The following is an 18,498-nucleotide window of genomic DNA, read 5'->3' on the forward strand; positions in this document are numbered from 1 at the left end:
ATCTGATCCTTTGTCCACCTTCAGCACCTGACCCATTCTGGAGCACCGCATCACTGGTCACAGATGTTGAAGAGATGGGGGCCAGCCCCACCTTAAAGGTGCTGAGAGCACATCGAGAGAATGATAGAACTCTGTGGCGCCTGCCCACAACATTCTGTAGCAATGACCAGCACCATCGAGGTGAAGGCATCAGTGGTGTTTCCAGGGAGTGTGAGGCCAGACCATCACTTTGGTCTGAAGGCTGTACAGAGCACAGGGAAGAGGCTCTGGACTGAGACACCTGCCTTTATCTTGTGCAGAAAGGTTTCACATCTGAGTGACAAGAACACCGCTCATCAGAACAAGGAGCCATAGACAGGGAGGCATTTACCGGAGTTTATTGACAATAGTGAGCAGTATGTGCAAGTGATTAACACCCTTGTCCAAGCTGTGCAACTACATCTTAACATTCCTAACCCTGCCGCTATGTCTTGGTGCTCCCTGGACATCCACAGCAGAGGTGGAGGCAGCCTCCTGACTGCTGCACCCTGTCTGTGAATGACCTTGGCAGGCTTCCTCTGGAGGGCCGAGACCTGGAGGCTCCAGCCTGTTTTCAGGGTCCTGTTGTGTGGAAGTTGCACCCCCATCGGCCTGTGGAGCTGGAGCTGTTGAGTTCATAGGAAGAGGGACTCGGATGGGCTGGTCACTCCCAGAGTCACCTGGGTGGATGGCCCAGGGGTGTGTGCCTGCTGATCCTCCTCCCTATGGGTTCCCGAGGGCCCCTGGCTGTCTCCTTGAGAAGAAGGGGAAGCTGGAGTGAGATGGAGCTGCCAGGCACCCATCTCGCATACACACTGTTGGTGGCCAACTACGGTGTCAGCGATGGAGTTGAACCCGCGCAGCAGTGCAGGAGCGAAGTCCTGGACCAAGGTTCCATGGCAGCCACCATCCTACCAGTGTAAACCTCAGTGCATTGGCAATGCCAGTGCCATCACCTCAGCCTGAAGACGGACGGACTCCTCCATCATGCCTTGCAATCCGAGGAGTGCAGCGGACATCCCTTCCTGATGTTCCTGAGCTTGCCTTTGCAGCTCCAGCAACTGTGACATGACTGAGTCCAGAGGCTCATCATCTGACTTGGACTCAGCAAATTTCTGGCCTCCAGCAGTCCTCCGAGTGCCGGACACCTGGGAAGTCCCTGCCGCCGCCTGCTGTGAATCAGACAGTGCGATGTGCTCACCAGATTGTGATCCCGAGGCTACTCTAAAGCTAGGTCCCTCTGAGGTGTGTGTCTCTGCGCTGGTGGAGAGTGTGGGTGGGCGCTGTGACGGGACTTCAAGGAGGGTGCCTGCAGATTCCTCTTCAGAGGTTTCTTTGGGGCTTGATTGGAGGTCCTGGGTCATGGACTATGTCAGCTGTTTCCCAGATATGTCTGTGGAAGCAAGGGGAGATAATTAATACATGGCAGTGCCCTGTGAAACAGGACACATCACTCACAGCATGGTTGTCTGATGGATGTTGCGCTGCTGGACCCTCACTTGGTAGACCACTGCCTGACTCACCGTCAGCACAGGACTGGTCCAGATCATTGCCAGTCAGCTGGATGGCTCTGTTTTCAAAGTCCATGGGGACCTTGATTTCAGACATTCCTCCACCGGTCTGCAATATCTCCCTCTTGTTGTGTGCCAGCTTGTCCTGCATGAATAGAGATGGAGAAAATGTAAGCAGGACACCTGCCAGGCCAGATGATAAGTGTGCCTGGTATGTGTGGGTGGTGAGTGGTCCCATGGATGGGATGAGGACAATGATGGTGAGTGTGAGACAGAGAATGGTGATGTCCCTTGGCAGTGAGTGAGGTCCCTGTGCATGTGTGATGGGTTTGTGAGTGTGTGAGTTAACAGTGATGAGAAGAGTGACTTACCCTGGCGGAACTGAGATCATCCATCCTCTTGCAGCATTGGGTGGCTGCCCTCTTTTGCAGGGCGTTGACATTGACCACTGCTGCCACTGCCTCTCAAGCCAGATTAGTGATGTTGCTGCCCCTCCTGCGGCCAGAGCGGGGGGTAGAGGACATCACAATGGGCCTCCACTGCGTTCAAAGGATGCTCGAGGGGTATGTCATCGAACCTGGGGGCTGCAGTCTTTTTGCCTTGGCAGTGGTGGCTGCGCTTTAAATATGGCGCCCGGCGAGGTGCTGGCATGCCGGGTGAACGAGAGCACGCCCACCATGGAAATGGCGTGTTTCCTGGGAGTGCATGATTAACGGTGCGGGTTTGGGATGATATGGCATGAGAAGCCGCCATTGCTGCCGGCGGGTAAAACATCGTTTTACTTGCCCCCTGCTGCACTTGGTGCAAATCTGGGACGAATCGCCTTCTGTCTCTAAACTCTTTCAGCATGCCAACATTAGCCTGCATTATTGCCCCGACACAACCTCCTCACCCATATCCCCCTCGTACCCTCATGAGCTTACTGTTCCTCTAGCTACCCTGCACCATGTGTCTCTCCCTCCCACCCTCCTCCTCACTGGAGGAGTCCAACTCTGAGTGCACACTACCCATTGCAGATTGGAGCCCTCAAGGGTCAAAGCCTCTCAACCCTGTGGTGTGCTGCCTGCATTCGATGAAGTGGGCTAGGGAGACAGCCTTCCAATAAGTGCCCTCCGATAATGGGCTCGCACTGTGCAACCCCCCCCCCCGCAACCAACTTTTCAATCTCTTGCTTAACCTGTTTGACAATGCAGCTGCACTCAGTGGCTGTCATCTCCGTCACCCACTCACTCGCTGCTGACCTTCTCACCGCCTTTCAGCAGACCAGCTGCTGATGTGGAACCCATGCATCTCAGGGGAAAATTTTAAAATCCTCTTCAAAACCACCGGCCAATTGGCTGCCCATTGCCACCCGTGATCCTGCTACCCAGTTGCCTCGGGGAAATTTGCCCACTGGCCGGAAGGTGGCAGAGTTCCACTCTGACCCATTTGCCTGCCATTTTACTGACCCCCACCCCCCCACCTCCGCCCCGTCGCCATGGCACTGGTAAGATTCCACCCTGGGAGTTCAAATTCCACCCGGGGACTTTAAATTCTGAATTTTAATGAGTGTAATTTTACTCACAGTTACTGTTTCATTGCAGTTTCTACTGCAACCCTGTGCTGGCAGACGCAGTCCCATCAAACTGTTCATGTAAAAGCACCCGTGGCTAAAGGTGTCCTAAATCAGACAGCGATCACAAGAAGTGCAGTTTCAGTCTTTGCATTGCACAGAGACAATTATACCACTGTCCTAGGGTATTGGCTACATTAAACACATGAAAAATATCCCTAATACAAAGCGCTAAAACTTTAGGAATATAAATAAAAAGTGAACAACGGCCTTAGATTACTGGTGCATGTAAAGCTGTCCATCAGTGCGGAGTCAATGCTTTAGGGAAAGAAACTGAGGGGAAAAAGGAAAAAAATACATTTATAATGCAATTGAAAGCATACATAGAACACCTACGCTCCACTACTGTGTGGCCGTACCTTCAGGTCTCTAGACTCTACACTCTGGAAGTCCCTCCTTAAACCTCTCTGCTTGTCTAACTCTCCTTCCTCCTTTAAAACACAGCATAAAACATACCTCTTTGACAAAATGTTTGGGCACCTGTCCTTGTGTCTCCTCCTATGGCTTATTGTCAGCTTTTGTCTGATTACCCTCCTGTGAAGCGCTTTTGCCTTAAAGGTGCCGTGTAAATGAAAGTTGATAATTAAAAAATTAAATTGTATGTTCCTGTCAATGTTTAACATTGAAACTTCCTATGTAAACATTTAGAATGCTTGTCGGTAAGCAGTTGCCTTTGATGGCGCAGTTGCAAGCACTGGCCAGGAAGTGGTGCTGTGGTGGAGCAAGTTTCTAGACTCTCTGTAACTTCCACCGTGTAAATAACAAAAATTGGATTCATCAGATGAATGTCCACAACCCTACAAGCTATTAACTAGCTGATTAAATCAATTTGGAAGGAAAAACATGTTGCTTGTGTACTGGGATCAATCAAATTGTCACTTACCAGTTGAGCCATTCCAGATGGACAAGAGCTGATGTAAATTTTTGCACAACTTCTACAAGGGCCCTGAATTAACACAAATGTAATAATTATTATGTTGCAAGCTAGTGCACTGTACATGCCCATTTTAAATCCTGCGTAGTGGAGTTGATATGCTTCCTAAGTCATTCCTAAGAATAAAAATACCTGGAAAAACCCAGCAGGTCTGACAGCATCTGCGGAGAGGAATAGTTAACGTTTTGAGTCCATATGACTCTTAGAAGAGCCATATGGACTCGAAAGGTTAACTGTGTTCCTCTCCGCAGATGCTGTCAGACCTGCTGGGTTTTTCCAGGTATTTTTATTTTTGTTTTGGATTTCCAGCATCTGCAGTTTTTTGCTTTTTATCATTCCTAAGAACGTTAGGGCATTAGAGAGGGTGCAGGCGAGGTTTATGAGAATAGTCCCAGGGATGAGGAACTTCAGTCGCAAGGGTAGGTTGGAGAAGCTGGAGTTCTCTGAAGAGAAGAGATGGTTGAGAGGAGATTTGATAGACGTGTTCAAAAATCATCGGGGGTCTGGACAGAGTGGACAGTGAGAAACTGTTCCATTTACAGCAGAAGGGCTGAGAACCAGGGGGCACCAATTTAGAGTGATTGGCATAAGAAGCAGAGGCGACATGAGGAAAAATGTTGTTACCCAGCAAGTGGTTAGGATCTGGAATAGTCTGCCTGAGAGCTTTTTTCCCCCCCTTTATTCTTTCAAGGAATGTGGGCTTCACTGGCAAGGCCAGCATTTATTACCTATCCCTAATTGCCCTGGAATTGAGAGACTTGCTGGGCCTTTTCAGAGGGCAGTTAAGAGTCAACCACATTGCTGTGGGTCTGGAGTCACATGTAGGCCAGACCAGGTTAGGGCCGGCAGATTTCCTTCCCTCAAGGACATTAGTGAACCAGATGGGTTTTTAATGACAATTGATGATAGTTTCTTGGTCACCATGACCGAGTCTACTTTTCAAATCCGGACTTTTATTTGCCTTTAAATTCCACCAGCTGCTGTGGTGGGACTTGAACTCACGTCCCCAGAGCAAAGCCCTGAGCTGCTGGATTACCAGTCCAGTGACGTCACCATGATGCCCAGCTCAATTGAGGCTTTCAGAAGGAAATTCGATAAGCAGCTGCAGAGAAAAAAAAAATGACAGGGCTATGGAGGAAGGGTGGGGGAGTAGAAACAGCTGAGTAGCTCTTGGGGAGAGCTGGCGTGGATATGATGGGCCGAAAGGCTTTCTTCTGTGCTATAACCATTCCATGATTCTGTATAGACAAGCATTGGCAAATTATAACGATCATCAAATGCTTCGTTATTTAGATTTGTTGGAAGCTGCTGGAATCATATTTGTTATAGGCATCTCAGGAGTAAATTAACCAGCTACATCTGCAAATGACCATAATTATTGGATATAAGTGCATAAGTACAATTCTCCTGGCCTAAGTACCTCTTCTCCCCATCCCTAGGCCTCCTTAAGCCTCAGTCAGTTCCATTCTAGAAGAAGCTGTTCCTAGGGGCTTAGTTAGATCCATATTGGCTCAGCAACAAAATCTTCCTTTGGAGAAAGCACCAAACGGCTAATTTTACAGATGCGCCTACTGTATGGGATTGTCTGGGAAAGTCCAGGAAATTAAGATTAATTTCCAGGACACTGCTACAAACAAACCCAGGAGAAATTGTTTCCCCTGACTGGGGAATCTAGAACACGGGGGTCACAGTCACAGAGCGAGGGCTTTGCCAAATGGATGGAAAGCTGTATCTCAGAGGGCCTTGGGTGTCAGTCATTGAATGTGTTCAAGGCAGAGGTCAATTGATTTTTGGGTACTAAGGGAATTCGAGGGAGATGGTGCAGGTAAGTGAGTTGAGTTGGAAGATCAGCCAAGGAGACCTTGTTGAATGGTGGAGCAGGCTCGATGGGCCAAATGGTTTGCTCCTGCTCCTATTCTTATTTCTTATAGACATTCCTATTTCTTATGCCCTAAAAATCATAGGCATGCTACGTTTTCATTGATCTCATATTCATTTACTAGCTGTAAAAATAGGTGATGTAATGGTTAGCGCTGCTGCCTCATAGCTCCATGGATCTGGGTTCGATCCTGACCTCAGGTATCTGTCTGTGTGGAGCTTGCACGTTCTCCCCGTCTTCATGTCGGCTTCCTCTAGGTGCTCTGGTTTCCTCCCACTGTCCAAAGGTGGATTGGCTATGGTAATTGTCCCTTGGTGTGAGTGAGTGCCCTGTGATGGACTGGCGTCCTATCCTGGGTGTACCCTGCCTGTTGGGATAGGCTCTGACTTCCCTGTGACCCTGAATTGGATGGAGCGGTTCTGGAAAAATGAGTGAGTTGTAAAAATATTGGAGATAAGAAGTGGAGGCTACTTGAGACTGAGAATGAAAAATTATTCAACAAATTAAATAACAAAGATTTGTTCACTTCCCAATTGGTTGTGGGAAGATGGGATTTTCTGATAATTGATGTGTTGGCAGACCAATGATATGTGGGTGGGGTTGGGGGGAAGTTGGAGATGGGAGTTCAAGTAATGAAAACTCTGCGATTGTGTTCAACCAATGTATTACCTAATATGAATATTGCTGGTGGGTGTCTGTGCTTTAAGGGTGCATCTCAAGCAGCCACCATAATGGAAGTGAGGGAATAGCGGCAAAGGCCGGTTGATTTAAGAGACACCGGAAGCCTTCTGACTAGCGGGTTGGGGCTATTGTCCCAATTTCCTACCTTTGGCAGGTAAGTCAAGACCAAGGCTTGGATCCCCCCATGCAGGCCGCACTTCCATTGTGGCCCAGGCTGGTCCACCTTATGTCTCTTGGCATGCCCGCCCATTTGATCCCAGATCAGGAGGAGGGAGTTCCAAGCTCGGGAGGTCCCTCATCCTAGCCATGCCAACTCTACCGCAGGTGACCTTGCTTGGGGCAGAGGTAATTCCACTCCAATCCAGGCCTTGAGGTTAACTGGCAAAGACAGTCAACATACGTGGATCTTGTACCTGCCTCTGTCCTCCCACCAGAGGCAGGTCGACACAGGTGGCTTGCAGGAATTTGGGGGATTGGTGGACACCAAGCTGTCAAGACTATCTTGTAAACAATCAGCATGACTTCTTTGATACGCATCATATTGTCTTATGTTGCTTCATCCGATGCCAGCTGTTACCTTGGTAATCCTGTACGTTTTGTCATCACATCTGTGTGGAAGGATTGGGAGAATGGACGGAGGAACCAGAACACCATTCAAGGAGTAGATCCTTCCGTTCTTGCCAAGTATGTCTGTGTCACCAACAGCTGCATCCTGGTCACCCAGTAAAATCTGCCCCTGCGCAAGAGATTCAAAAGGCTTAAAAGATAGACTTGCCTGTATATAGCACTTTTCATGAGCACCGGACACCTCAATGTTTTACAGCCAACAAAGTACTTTTGAAATGTAGTCACTATTGTCATGTAGGTGACACATTGCAAGCTCCCTAAAACAGCAATTTGATAATGGCCAGATAATCTGTTTTCAGTGATATTGATTGAGGAATAAATATTGGCCAGGACACTAGGGAGAACTTGCCTGCTCTTCTAAAGAGTGCCATAGAATCTATTTCATCCTCACAAGAAGGGAGACAGGGCCTTGATTTAACACCTCATCTGTAAGACAGCACCTCCAACAGTGCAGCACCAACCAAGTGTTACACTGGAGCAACAGCCTTGACTTTTGGGCTCAAGTGGGATTTGAACCTGGAACCTTATAACTCAGAGATAAGACTGCTATCACCTGAGCCGCAGTTGAGACACAGAATAAATTTTAAAAAGATATTTTGAAACAAGCCAAGAAAATCGCTGCACATAGAGACCACCTGTGCTTGACTCATCCATGAATCAATATGCATCATTGGAGTCACATCACCTTGGGACTACCTAGGTACTGCATATTTCCATTCCCTTATAAATGCTTTACGTGAGATGTGTTATACAAGGGGTGCTCAAGCTGTGGATTAGGCACGTTCCTTTGGGACATGCTGCAGAGCCTCAAGAGTCACTTGTCAAGTTTAGCTTCAGGCTACCATTGAACGCACGTCATTCAAGCCATTGATATTATCAGGTCATGGTGTTCATGGATATATCCAGCAATGAGACAAACAGCAGCTCTTTCCAAAAACTATAGGCCCCTCAGAATCCAAACAGGATAAAGCAGTGACCAAGAAATATGAACGCAAATAGGATTGAGATTCCTGGGGCTTTGTTGGTCAGATTGCCTGGGCTTTTGGAACACAGGATGTCTTTCATCAACCACAGCTTGTACAGCACCAACTGGGGAAGGGGAATAATATAACAACTGATTCGATAAATTTAATCACTGGATCAAACTCCTGGATCTACTCAACTGACAGCACTGTTGGAACCCTTTCAGCATACGAATTACATTTTTTTTATTCATTCATGGGCTGTGAGAGTTATTGGCTGGGCCAACATTTATCTCCCATCCCTAATTGCCTTTGAGAAGGTGGTGGTGAGCTGCCTTCTCAAACTGCTGCAGTCCCTGTGGTGCAGGTATATCCATGGTGCTGTTAGGGAGGGAGCTCCAGGATTTTGACTTTGTGACAATGAAGAAACAACACTCTATTTTCAAGTCAGGATGGTGAGTGGCTTGGAGAGGAACCCAAAGGTGCTTGTGTTCCCAAGCATCTGCTGTTCTTTGCCCTTCTAGGTGGTAGATGTTGGGGCTTTGGAAGGTGCTGTTGAGAAGCTTTGGCAAGTTGCTGCAGTGCACCTTGTAGGTGGTCCACACTGCTGCCAATGTACATCAGCAGTGGAGGGAGTGAATGTTAAAGGTTCAAGAAGAATGCCTATGCCCACCTCGCAGGGACAACTGAGATGGGCAATAAACGACGGCTTTGCCAGTGTCCCACATCTTTCCCAATTTCTGTTGAAATCAATGGGAATGAAACAATCTGCTGATTTGCTATAACGCTATATCACACAAACTGAAGTTGGGAGTTATTTCCAAATAAATGTCCTGTGCTTTACTTCATAGCCTTCTCCGATGAAATAAAATAAGACTGACTGTTTAATACAAGTGAACTCAGGCCTTGTTACCGATTGACTTACGTTGTAGCTCACATTCAGTGTCACGAGTTGATTTGCTAAGCTCAGGATGTTGGGTGAAGAGAGGAGACTTGAAACTTCCAGCTAGTTAACACACAAGAAAAGCAACGTGAGGAGTCATTCGCTTGTAATATACTGTTCTAATATACTGTCCAAAGAGAGGTCTGCCCCACAGCACTGAGAACCTACTGCACCACACCTCCCCGGCTGGGGCAAACACTGGGGCAGGTCCCAGTCAACCCCAGCCAGAACAAGGGAATGAACCCAGTGCTGTTGGCACCAATATGATCCACACCGGCCAGTCCCCCAAAGAGTCCGAGTTGCTGTGGCTGCATACACTTATACATGTACATAGTAGTCCAGAGTGAGAGCGATGATAGAGGCTCCAGTTCTCTTTCCATCACATGGCTGGCCAGGAATCTCTCCCCTGATCTTACTGTCTGCCATTGGCATGTGTTGGAAGGGTTTACAAGCTGATACTTAACCTAATTTCTTAGCTAATATCACCACCTTCAACACCTGTTTGTCCTTTTGTCTATGACATCTTTTGGTTATCTCCACCTATCACTGGCCCTCTATCCAGCTCTACCCGTCCCATCCCCATTTAAACCAGCTTATATTTTACCTTTTTTCTATTTTTTCTTAGTTCTGTTGAAGAATCATACAGACTCGAAACGTTAACTGTATTCCTCCCCGCAGATGCTGTCAGACCTGCTGAGTTTTTCCAGGTATTTTTGTTTTTGTTTTGATACTTAACCTGTTTGACCACATAATGAATGTTCCTTCCTTGAACATCAAGTCCTAGAGCAGGATTTGAACCTGGAGCTTCTGGCTCAAGAGGCAGGGACACAGCCCAACATGTCACAAGACCCCCTAATATACCACATTCGCTACTTAATGTGTGACCTTCTCTCTACTGGGGAGACCAATTCCAGAGTGGGCCCTTGTTTTGTCTGAACCCTCCATTCCATCCACAGTAGCTATGACCCTGAGCTACTTGTAGTTCATTATTTTAACATCCCCTCCTCTCCATTTTCACTCTGACCTCTCTGTCACTGAACTTGTACATAATTCAAGCCTCAGGAACAATCATTGGGGCCTACTTTGGCCTAAGCCATACATTGGAAACCAATGGGGTCAAGGGCAACATTGGTTTCACAGCATTTCTGAATTTGATACCCACTAAAGTCAGTGGTGGCTAATACTGGGCAGGATGTAAATCAGTCCGATCCCATGAAATTCTTAACCCAGTGAGTTACATTAAAAGTTCCCCTGTGTCATCTTTCTCCTAGCCATCCCATGACCCTCCAGTCTGAATATTGATTTTAGCAACTTCATGTGACAGACTTGGGGAAGATGTTTCCACTTGCAGGAGGGGCCAGAACTAGTGGCTATTAATATATGATAGTCACTAATAAGTCCAATAGGGAGTTCAGGAGAAGCCTCTTTACCTAGAGAATGGTGGAACTCGCTACCACAGTGATTGAGGTGGATAGTATAGATGCATCTAAAGTGAGGCCGGACACACATATGGGGCAGAGTTTTGCCCTTGTCGGGTACTGCCAGTGTGGGGCGAGCATGAACTTTGTGCACGTGCGTGAGTGAGCGCGCGCTTGAAAATGAACAGTTTTAAAAATTAGAAATAAAGATTTTTAAAACGTTGTAAAAGATGTCCCCTCATGTGACTCTGTCACGTGAGCAGGGACACGTTATAAATGAAATTTTAACAGTTTTATTTTATTTTTATTTGGTGTTGGAAACCTCATCCCGCTAATGGCCTTAATAGGCCTTTTAATTGTCGGCGGGCACACTGTCGACTCTGGCGTGCTCCCACTGACCGAAATATCGCGCCACCGCGCGTTGACATTGGGACGCTTGCCCGATGTCAACGCGCGTCATTTTACGCTCGAACCGTTCGGGCACATGCCAGCCCACTGAGGTAAAAATTCTGCCCAGATGGAGGAAAGGAATAGAAGGTTATTGATAAAGGGCGATGAAAAGGGATGGGAGGACACTACATTGGAGAGTAAATGCTGGCATAGACCAGTTAGGCAGAATGGCCTGTTTCCATGCTGTGATTCAATGTAATTCTGCATTATACCTGTATTTTTTAGATCTATTTTAATTTCATACCGGACCTTAGGCTTTCCTTTTACCCCAGTTCCCAGATCTCCCACTTCCTCAGCGCTTACACACGCTCCGGGCAGAGTTTTCCGGCCCTGTTGGGACCAAGGCAGGGATGGAATACGTGGCCGGCCATTTAAACGTCCATCCATGCCGGCAGGACTGGAAGATGGCCGCCATTAGGAGGCGGGGTGGGGCTGGAAAATTCCAGCCTCTGCATTTTCTGGGGTGTCTTTCACGTCCCAAACTGTTCTCAGCCGAAGTTTGAGGACCAGCACCTCAGCCTACAAAATCAGAGAATGATGCAGGACAGAAGGAGGCCTTTCGGCCCTTTGTGCCTGTGATAGACCTATACAATTGACCCCACTCCCCTGCTCCTTCCACATTGCCCTGAAATCGCTTTTCTATTCAAGCATTTCTTCCATTTTTAAAAAAAAATGTTATCTGCTTCCAACAGCCTTTCAGGCAATGTATCCCAGATCACAAGAGCTCACATGTTGCCTCATGCTGCCCCAAGATTAAGGACTTTACAACTCTCATTGCATTCAGTAATTTCACATCATAACCACTCCTTCCAGTTAGTCGGACAGTAGATGTTGGCACTGATTCATTTACAGCTCCTCTCGACTTATCTCTCGTTTCATTACTTCTTCCATTTTGCCCCTTTTCGCTCACACCATCATCCATTTTGTCACTTCCTGCCTTCCACCCAGTCCCAGTCCTTCCGTTTTGTTCTTTCCTTCACTGTCCCCACCAGCACAACCACCCCCTGCCCCCATGCCCATCCCCTTTTTACCCAGGCTCTCTACTTGCTTATAACTTGCTACTTCTCTAACTTCTTCCAGTTCTGATGAGAGGTTGTGGATCTGAAACGTTAACTCTGCTTCTCTCTCCACAGATCCTGCCTGACCTGCTGAGCATTTCCAGCAGGTTTTGTTTTTAGTTCACATTTCCACACCCGCAGTGTCAGGATAATAATTGATTGTGGTAGTGGACTCCAGTATTAGATACTATACAGTAATCTGCAGTACACATGGTGTAACCTGACCTGGAGGATGGAAGGTCAGACAGCCTGTCTCGATAGAGTACAGTTAAATGCGTTCATGTTAGGAAAATGCGCTATCAATAAAGTTAGCTCAGCTACAATGTCGACGGCCTGTGTGCATCATAAAAAAAAGAAACAAGATACACGGTATTTTGCTTTTGCATTGTAGCTTCACAATTGTTTTCCAATTAGTCAAGAACTAACCTCGGTTGCAGGAATGATGTGATGTTTCACCAATTCCTTAAGCTTCCGTTTGCCCTAAACAAGAATGGAATGATATTACCAACACCACAAACGCTTCTGACATTGCACAAAACAGATTGACGCTCACATTGAAAGGACCACTTTTCAAAATCATGCAGTCAGCAGAAAGACTCACTGAGCCCATTGCTCACAGTTACTCACAAACTCAGAAGATGATCCCATTTAAAGGAAAGTCTTACATTCCGATGAAGGTCATCAACCTGAAATGGGTTAACTCTGTTTCTCTCCCCCCGCAGATGCCCTGCTGAGTGCTTCCAGCATTTACAGATTTACAGCATTCAGGTTTCTCACACGTGCATCAAATAGTGCCTTTCACATTCTCACAACATCCTAAAAGACTTCACAGCAAATGAATTATTTTTGAAGTACAGTCCATGTTGTTTGGTTGACCAGATTAATTTGCGCGTAGCAAGGTTCCACAGCAATCAGATAAGTTAATCTCTTTTTGGAAGTTTTAGTTGATGGATAAATTTCAGTTAGGACCAGGGGAGAACTCCACTGCTCTGCTCCAATGTGCATAGGAATTTTTATATCTATCCTAACTGGGATATGGGCCTTGGTATAACATCTCATTTGAAAGATGGTACCTCCGGTGGTGTAGCACTCCCTCAGTGCTGCACTAGGAGCGTCAGCCTATATTACCCCCTCCAGACTGTGAGGTGGTGCTTGAACTCATGACCTCTCAAGCCTTAGTGCTACCACAGAACAAAGACTGAAATCAAAAGTAACGCATTAATGTGTGAAGATCCTCTCAACTGTTTCATTTTAATCATACTATTAGACAACTGCAAAGGGTGAGAAAAATCATCATGGTTGGTGTGATTCCTAAACCGGCAATTTACTGCTTCTGCAAAAACTGTACCCCTATCAAAACACCTAACATAATTCCTGTCTACCTGCAAGCTGCCAGTGGAGTGTTATGCACTGTAATAACATTTCCATATCAGAAATCTCCCATTTTGTTACCTCTGCTGAAAGCAAGTAATCTAGTGGTCTATCCTCCATGCCATCCAAAGCGCTGTTGCTTGGGACGAAAACCGTAAATGGTCCAGAAGTTTCTAGGAGTTGGGCAAGATCACATTTCTGGTTGTGAAAGGAGAACGTTAATGAAACGAGAGGGAAAATCTGCACAAAACCATCTCAAGTCATTCTTTACTGAGCAGAGCAAACTGAGTAGGTGACACATTATTAGTTTTCTAGTTCTTTACAAGACTGGCATTGATCAGTTGAAGCTCTTCCTAAGTTTGGACTTACACCTCTTAAGGAAGCCAAAAGGAATGCATTTTTTGAAAAGGCCATTAAAACGTCACTATTAATTCTTCCCCAAATTTCTTGAATTTAGTGGTACAATGTTTCACTGACTCTTACCTGTAGTAATTGCATGTACCTCTTGAACTTTCCATTTTCTGAAATTATTGTGTACAGGGTTTTCTGAGGGAGCAAGGGAAAAACACAACCTTATTAATGGGCCCGGAAAACAGACTTTCCCAACACGGATTGCCGAATAAGAGAGCGTCAGATAGAAATTTCAGGCAGATTTTTCTCTTCAGGTTGGGGGAGTTGAATGATCAGAGTTGAAGCTGTAGGATAATGTAACTAATGTATTTAATAGGGTCAGAGATTTGGGGGGAGATGTAGTGTAAAGGGTTAACATTAAATATGTAAATAGGTGGTCTACGTCAGCAGTGATGTAAGGTCACATGACAACAGAGGATGCTGAGCGATAGTTCTATGTGAAGCCTCGGAATTGTGTTGTATATAGTTAGAAGAATGTTCAATAAAAGTTAAAGTTTACCAACAGCCTTGCCTCCAACAGTTTCTATTGATCCTGACCAAGGACAACCCCATCTAAGACCCACGACAATGATAGGTGAGAAACCTAAAAGGATTAAATTTGAGGACTGGTTTGCATTGACTGGGCTTGCATTTCCTTGAATGTAGAAGAGTAAGAGGTGATTTAACTGACGTGTTTAAGTTAATTACAGGATTCGAAAGGGTAGAGAGACAGAGAAATTGATTCCCCTATGGGAGTCCAGAACAAACAGACATAACCTTAAAGTTAGAGCTAGGCTGCTGAAGGGTGATGGCAAGAATATGTTGTGGAAATCTGGATCTCTCTCTCTCTCTCACAAGCAGCCTTGGAGACTGGGGGTTATATGAAAATATCAAAACTTAGGTTGATGAATTTTTGATATGCAAGATTATTAAGGGATACAGAACCAAGATGAGTAATAGGATCTAACTGAATGGAGGAACAGACATGAGGGGCTGAATGGCCTAATCTTGTTCCCATATTGCTGCATGAGTTGAGCAGCAAGGGAAAAATCAAACAGAAAGGGTTACTCGTGGAGCTCACCCAAGAATTTCTGTCTCCTTAGGTTAATGGAAAAAAAATTGTGTGAGATGCCTAGTGGTCACGAAACTGTCCCTGTCCGATTTGCATCCGTGAACTTCATCCAGGTGCCTTTTGTAATTTTGTAACGTGGGTCATGTTTATAAACTAGCATTTATTGCATATCCTTAGTCACCTTGAGGGAACTATGAGTCAACTGCTTGGCATGGGACCCGAATCACGTGTAGAACAGGGCAGATGGGCTGACAGGTTCCCACCCCTGAAGGACATTAGTGAGACAGTCAGGTTCTTAAGATAGCCCAGCAACCTTAGCTACTGTTTCCTGCTGCTCCTCACACATGATCAGATTCACTATGCCCCAGCGGGATTCTGAACCCATAGCCTTAGCGTCGGTCATCCTACCTCACAATCACAGATCTACTGTCTCCTATACAATTCCCACCTGCGAAAGTGGAATATTTGTTCTCACTCAAAAAACAATGTTCTGTTAGATCATTTCATGAGTAAAACATTCAAATGGAGTGAATTGCATGTCTATGGTTACCCATCACACGACGCAGATGTGTGACTTTACCTCCTTGCTGCTCTTAACCGTGGTTTCAACGCCATCCATCAATTTATCAATAATGTGTAGCAGGCCATTGGAGGCAATGACATTCCCAGTTAAGATCCGTGCCTTTTTGTTGCTTCCATTAATGCGCAGCTTTAGCTGGTCACTCTAACGAAGAGAAACACACAAGATAACTACAAACAAAGCTAAAACACATAAAGAGTAACAGTGTTTGAGGATTACCTATAGCCGTTGATACACTGTCATATTTACAGTTTCCTCTATGTCTCACTGTTGCTCTTTAGGGCTGCATTGACACTATCAGGGTCGGGGACAGGACCCATGCTGACCTCGTGAGGAGGGAGAGCAAGACTGCCCCCTGCTGTGAAATCTTTCTCTGCTTCACATCGGAGCCAAGTTGGGCACAGAATCCAGATGCAAGCTGCACCTGGTTAACTTTGGTGCGAATCTAAGTGTTTTACAAGGTTGCAGCTGCAGTATGAATCGAGCCGTTAAATGTGCTTGTACAGACATTTTCACAAATCAAGTGCACTACATCATTTGTACCGACCCTGAATCTTCTAGGATGAGAGAAGCGATTGGGATAAACAGTGTAAATAATGTCCCCAATGTTCATCCTGGGTTGTTTAGTTCTAAGTCAGTGGCCTGTGTTTTGCATGCTGACTTTAACAATACAAATAGGAAGTTTCTGAGCTGCTTATTGTCCCTGGCCTACCCGTCACAGTGCTGATCGTGCATTGTACTCCTGCTCATAGGAAGGATATAGACTGAACAAATCATGGTTTTCCTTTTCCTGCTTTCGAGCAGTACCAGGCGAAAAAAAACGCAAAGGAAGGTTTTGTTATTTTTATTGGTTGTCTTCGAGTCCCAAGACACGCAGCAACAAATGACTAAATGAATGAAGATGTCTTATTTTCCCCCAGTAGATGATGATATTTATCTGGGGATTGTTACAGGATAAGAACAGAGGCAGGAACACTAAGAATAGACACCGGGGATCTCCATTGTGCAGGCTCCAATTATCCACCTGTCTGATATATGAATGTACAAAAGGGCAGGCAGGAAAAGACCAGATGGTTCATTAAGCCCCACACAACATGATACCATGACTAGATACTTCCTACGAACCCCATCCCCAATATACCCCACAACCTCCACAGTCATGGAATCTTGTGGGTGAGACCAAAGAAATACAGAAAAATTCCTCTCTGCCTCCTTCAGGCGATCAAAGTGTGCCTAAGGAGCTCATGCATTGACCATATGTACTTCCACTGTTGACCCACCTACTTTCTGGACACTGCAATCACTGTCCCTGAATCTACCAGAATCCACATGTTGAAGCCTCGTCATGTTTCTTTTGTTTTTAGGCATTTGTTCAGATACTGCAAAATTATCCCCTGCCAAAAGTGTCACTTCACATCACCCTGAAGTCAAGCCGGACCCTGAATGTGGATTTACACTCCCAGTTAAACATCCCCGCATGCCGCAAGTTGTTGGGTACGAATGCCTAACCACTAGTTATGGCAGATTAAGGTGTGATCTAATTAAGAATAAAAAGGTGAGCAGGAAACGTAGAAACATAGAAACTAGGAGCAGGAGTAGGTCACTTGGCCCTTCGAGCCTGCTCTGCTATTCAATGTGATCATGGCTGATCCTCTATCTCAACGTCATACTCCTGCTCTCTCCCCGTACCTCTTGATGTCTTTAAAGTCTAGAAATCTATCTATTTCCTTCTTAAATATATTCAGTGACTTGGCCTCCACAGCCTCCTGTGGTAGAGAATTCCACAGGTTCGCCACCCTCTGAGTGAAGAGGTTTCTCCTCATCTCAGTCCTAAATGTCCTACCTCATATCCTGAGACTGTGACCCCTTGCTCTAAACCCCCCACCAACCCCCCTCCCCCCAGCCAGAAGAAACATCATCCCTGCATCCTGTCTGTGCAGCCCTGTCAGAATTTTATACATTTCAATGAGATCCCCTCTCATCCTTCTAAACTGCAGGGAATACAGGCCTAGTTGGCCCAAATAGGCCATCTGTCCATCAACTCTGCTCCTCCATTCGATAAACTGAAAGGAGTTGACAGATTAGAAGTTTATCTTGTTTTCTTATATATTGTTAAACCTTATGTTTGTTTCATATCACAAACTCACCTTCTCTCTAAGTATGGTCACTCCCGATCTCCCAGTCAAAGTGTAAAATGAGTCAATGGCATTTAAATCTGTGATGCTTAGCTGGCCTGCAATGATGTGCAGCTTTGCAAGATACTGTGTTCTGTCCTTGTCTGCTAAAAGCCTGTTTATCTGGATCAAAATGTCAGATAATTGTTATGAGAAAAGTTTACATATTTTCATAAGGTATCTCATCCGCTTCAGAATAGCTGCTTCAAGCTGTGTTGTCGAACTCTATATATTACAAGAAAAACAAAAGCAAAGATATTGCATTGCGATAATGCCCTTCACAACCCCGGGACATCCCAAAGCACCTTACAGACAACAAAGCACTTTTGTTGTAACGAGAGAAACATGGCATCCAATTTTGCACAGCAAGATTCCACAAAGAGCTCTGTGATAATGACCAGATAATCTCTCTTTTAGTGCTATTGCTTTGAGGGATAAATAATGGTCAGGACAGCGGGGCGATCTCGCCTGCCATGGCATCATTTACATCCATGCGAGTGAGCAGACTAGGCCTCAGGTTAACGTGCTAATGGGTGGAAAGGCTTAGGATGCAAGTGTTGGGCAAGGACTTTGGCAGTAGATGCCAGTGTGCAGAGGGGGAAATGGTGTTGGGGAAGGTCTAAAGTATCCTTGAGGGGCCGGGGTTTGGGGGGTGGGGGGGGGGGCTAGGTGTGAGATCTTGGTGGGACGAAATCCTGTTCCTCCTGGCCCATAAGGATTTTTCACAAAAGCAATGTTTGAAAACTCAAAAAAGTCAAAAGGTTCAAATTCCTGTCATGGCACAGATTACATCATTGTGCTGCGACTTTGTAACATCA

At 45.9% G+C, this 18,498-nt stretch overlaps 1 protein-coding gene across 4 annotated transcripts in view; it reads right to left on the reverse strand.

Annotated features, from left to right (window-relative positions):
• The window catches only part of stab2 (stabilin 2), a 178,070-nt gene that overhangs the window by 122,828 nt on the left and 36,744 nt on the right, over nt 1-18,498 (reverse strand). For all 4 annotated transcript variants that reach the window (XM_041215939.1, XM_041215940.1, XM_041215938.1 and 1 more), the window contains 9 exons: nt 17,654-17,803; nt 15,507-15,650; nt 13,948-14,010; nt 13,546-13,662; nt 12,520-12,573; nt 9,150-9,230; nt 7,213-7,371; nt 4,025-4,087; nt 3,094-3,189 (listed from right to left, as the gene is read on the reverse strand). In XM_041215939.1, the coding sequence (XP_041071873.1) occupies nt 3,094-3,189; nt 4,025-4,087; nt 7,213-7,371; nt 9,150-9,230; nt 12,520-12,573; nt 13,546-13,662; nt 13,948-14,010; nt 15,507-15,650; nt 17,654-17,803 (927 nt within the window). The remainder of the gene's footprint in view (nt 1-3,093; nt 3,190-4,024; nt 4,088-7,212; nt 7,372-9,149; nt 9,231-12,519; nt 12,574-13,545; nt 13,663-13,947; nt 14,011-15,506; nt 15,651-17,653; nt 17,804-18,498) is intronic.

The sequence above is a fragment of the Carcharodon carcharias genome, chromosome 21 (genome assembly GCF_017639515.1).
Source record: "Carcharodon carcharias isolate sCarCar2 chromosome 21, sCarCar2.pri, whole genome shotgun sequence".
NCBI lineage: Eukaryota > Metazoa > Chordata > Chondrichthyes > Lamniformes > Lamnidae > Carcharodon > Carcharodon carcharias.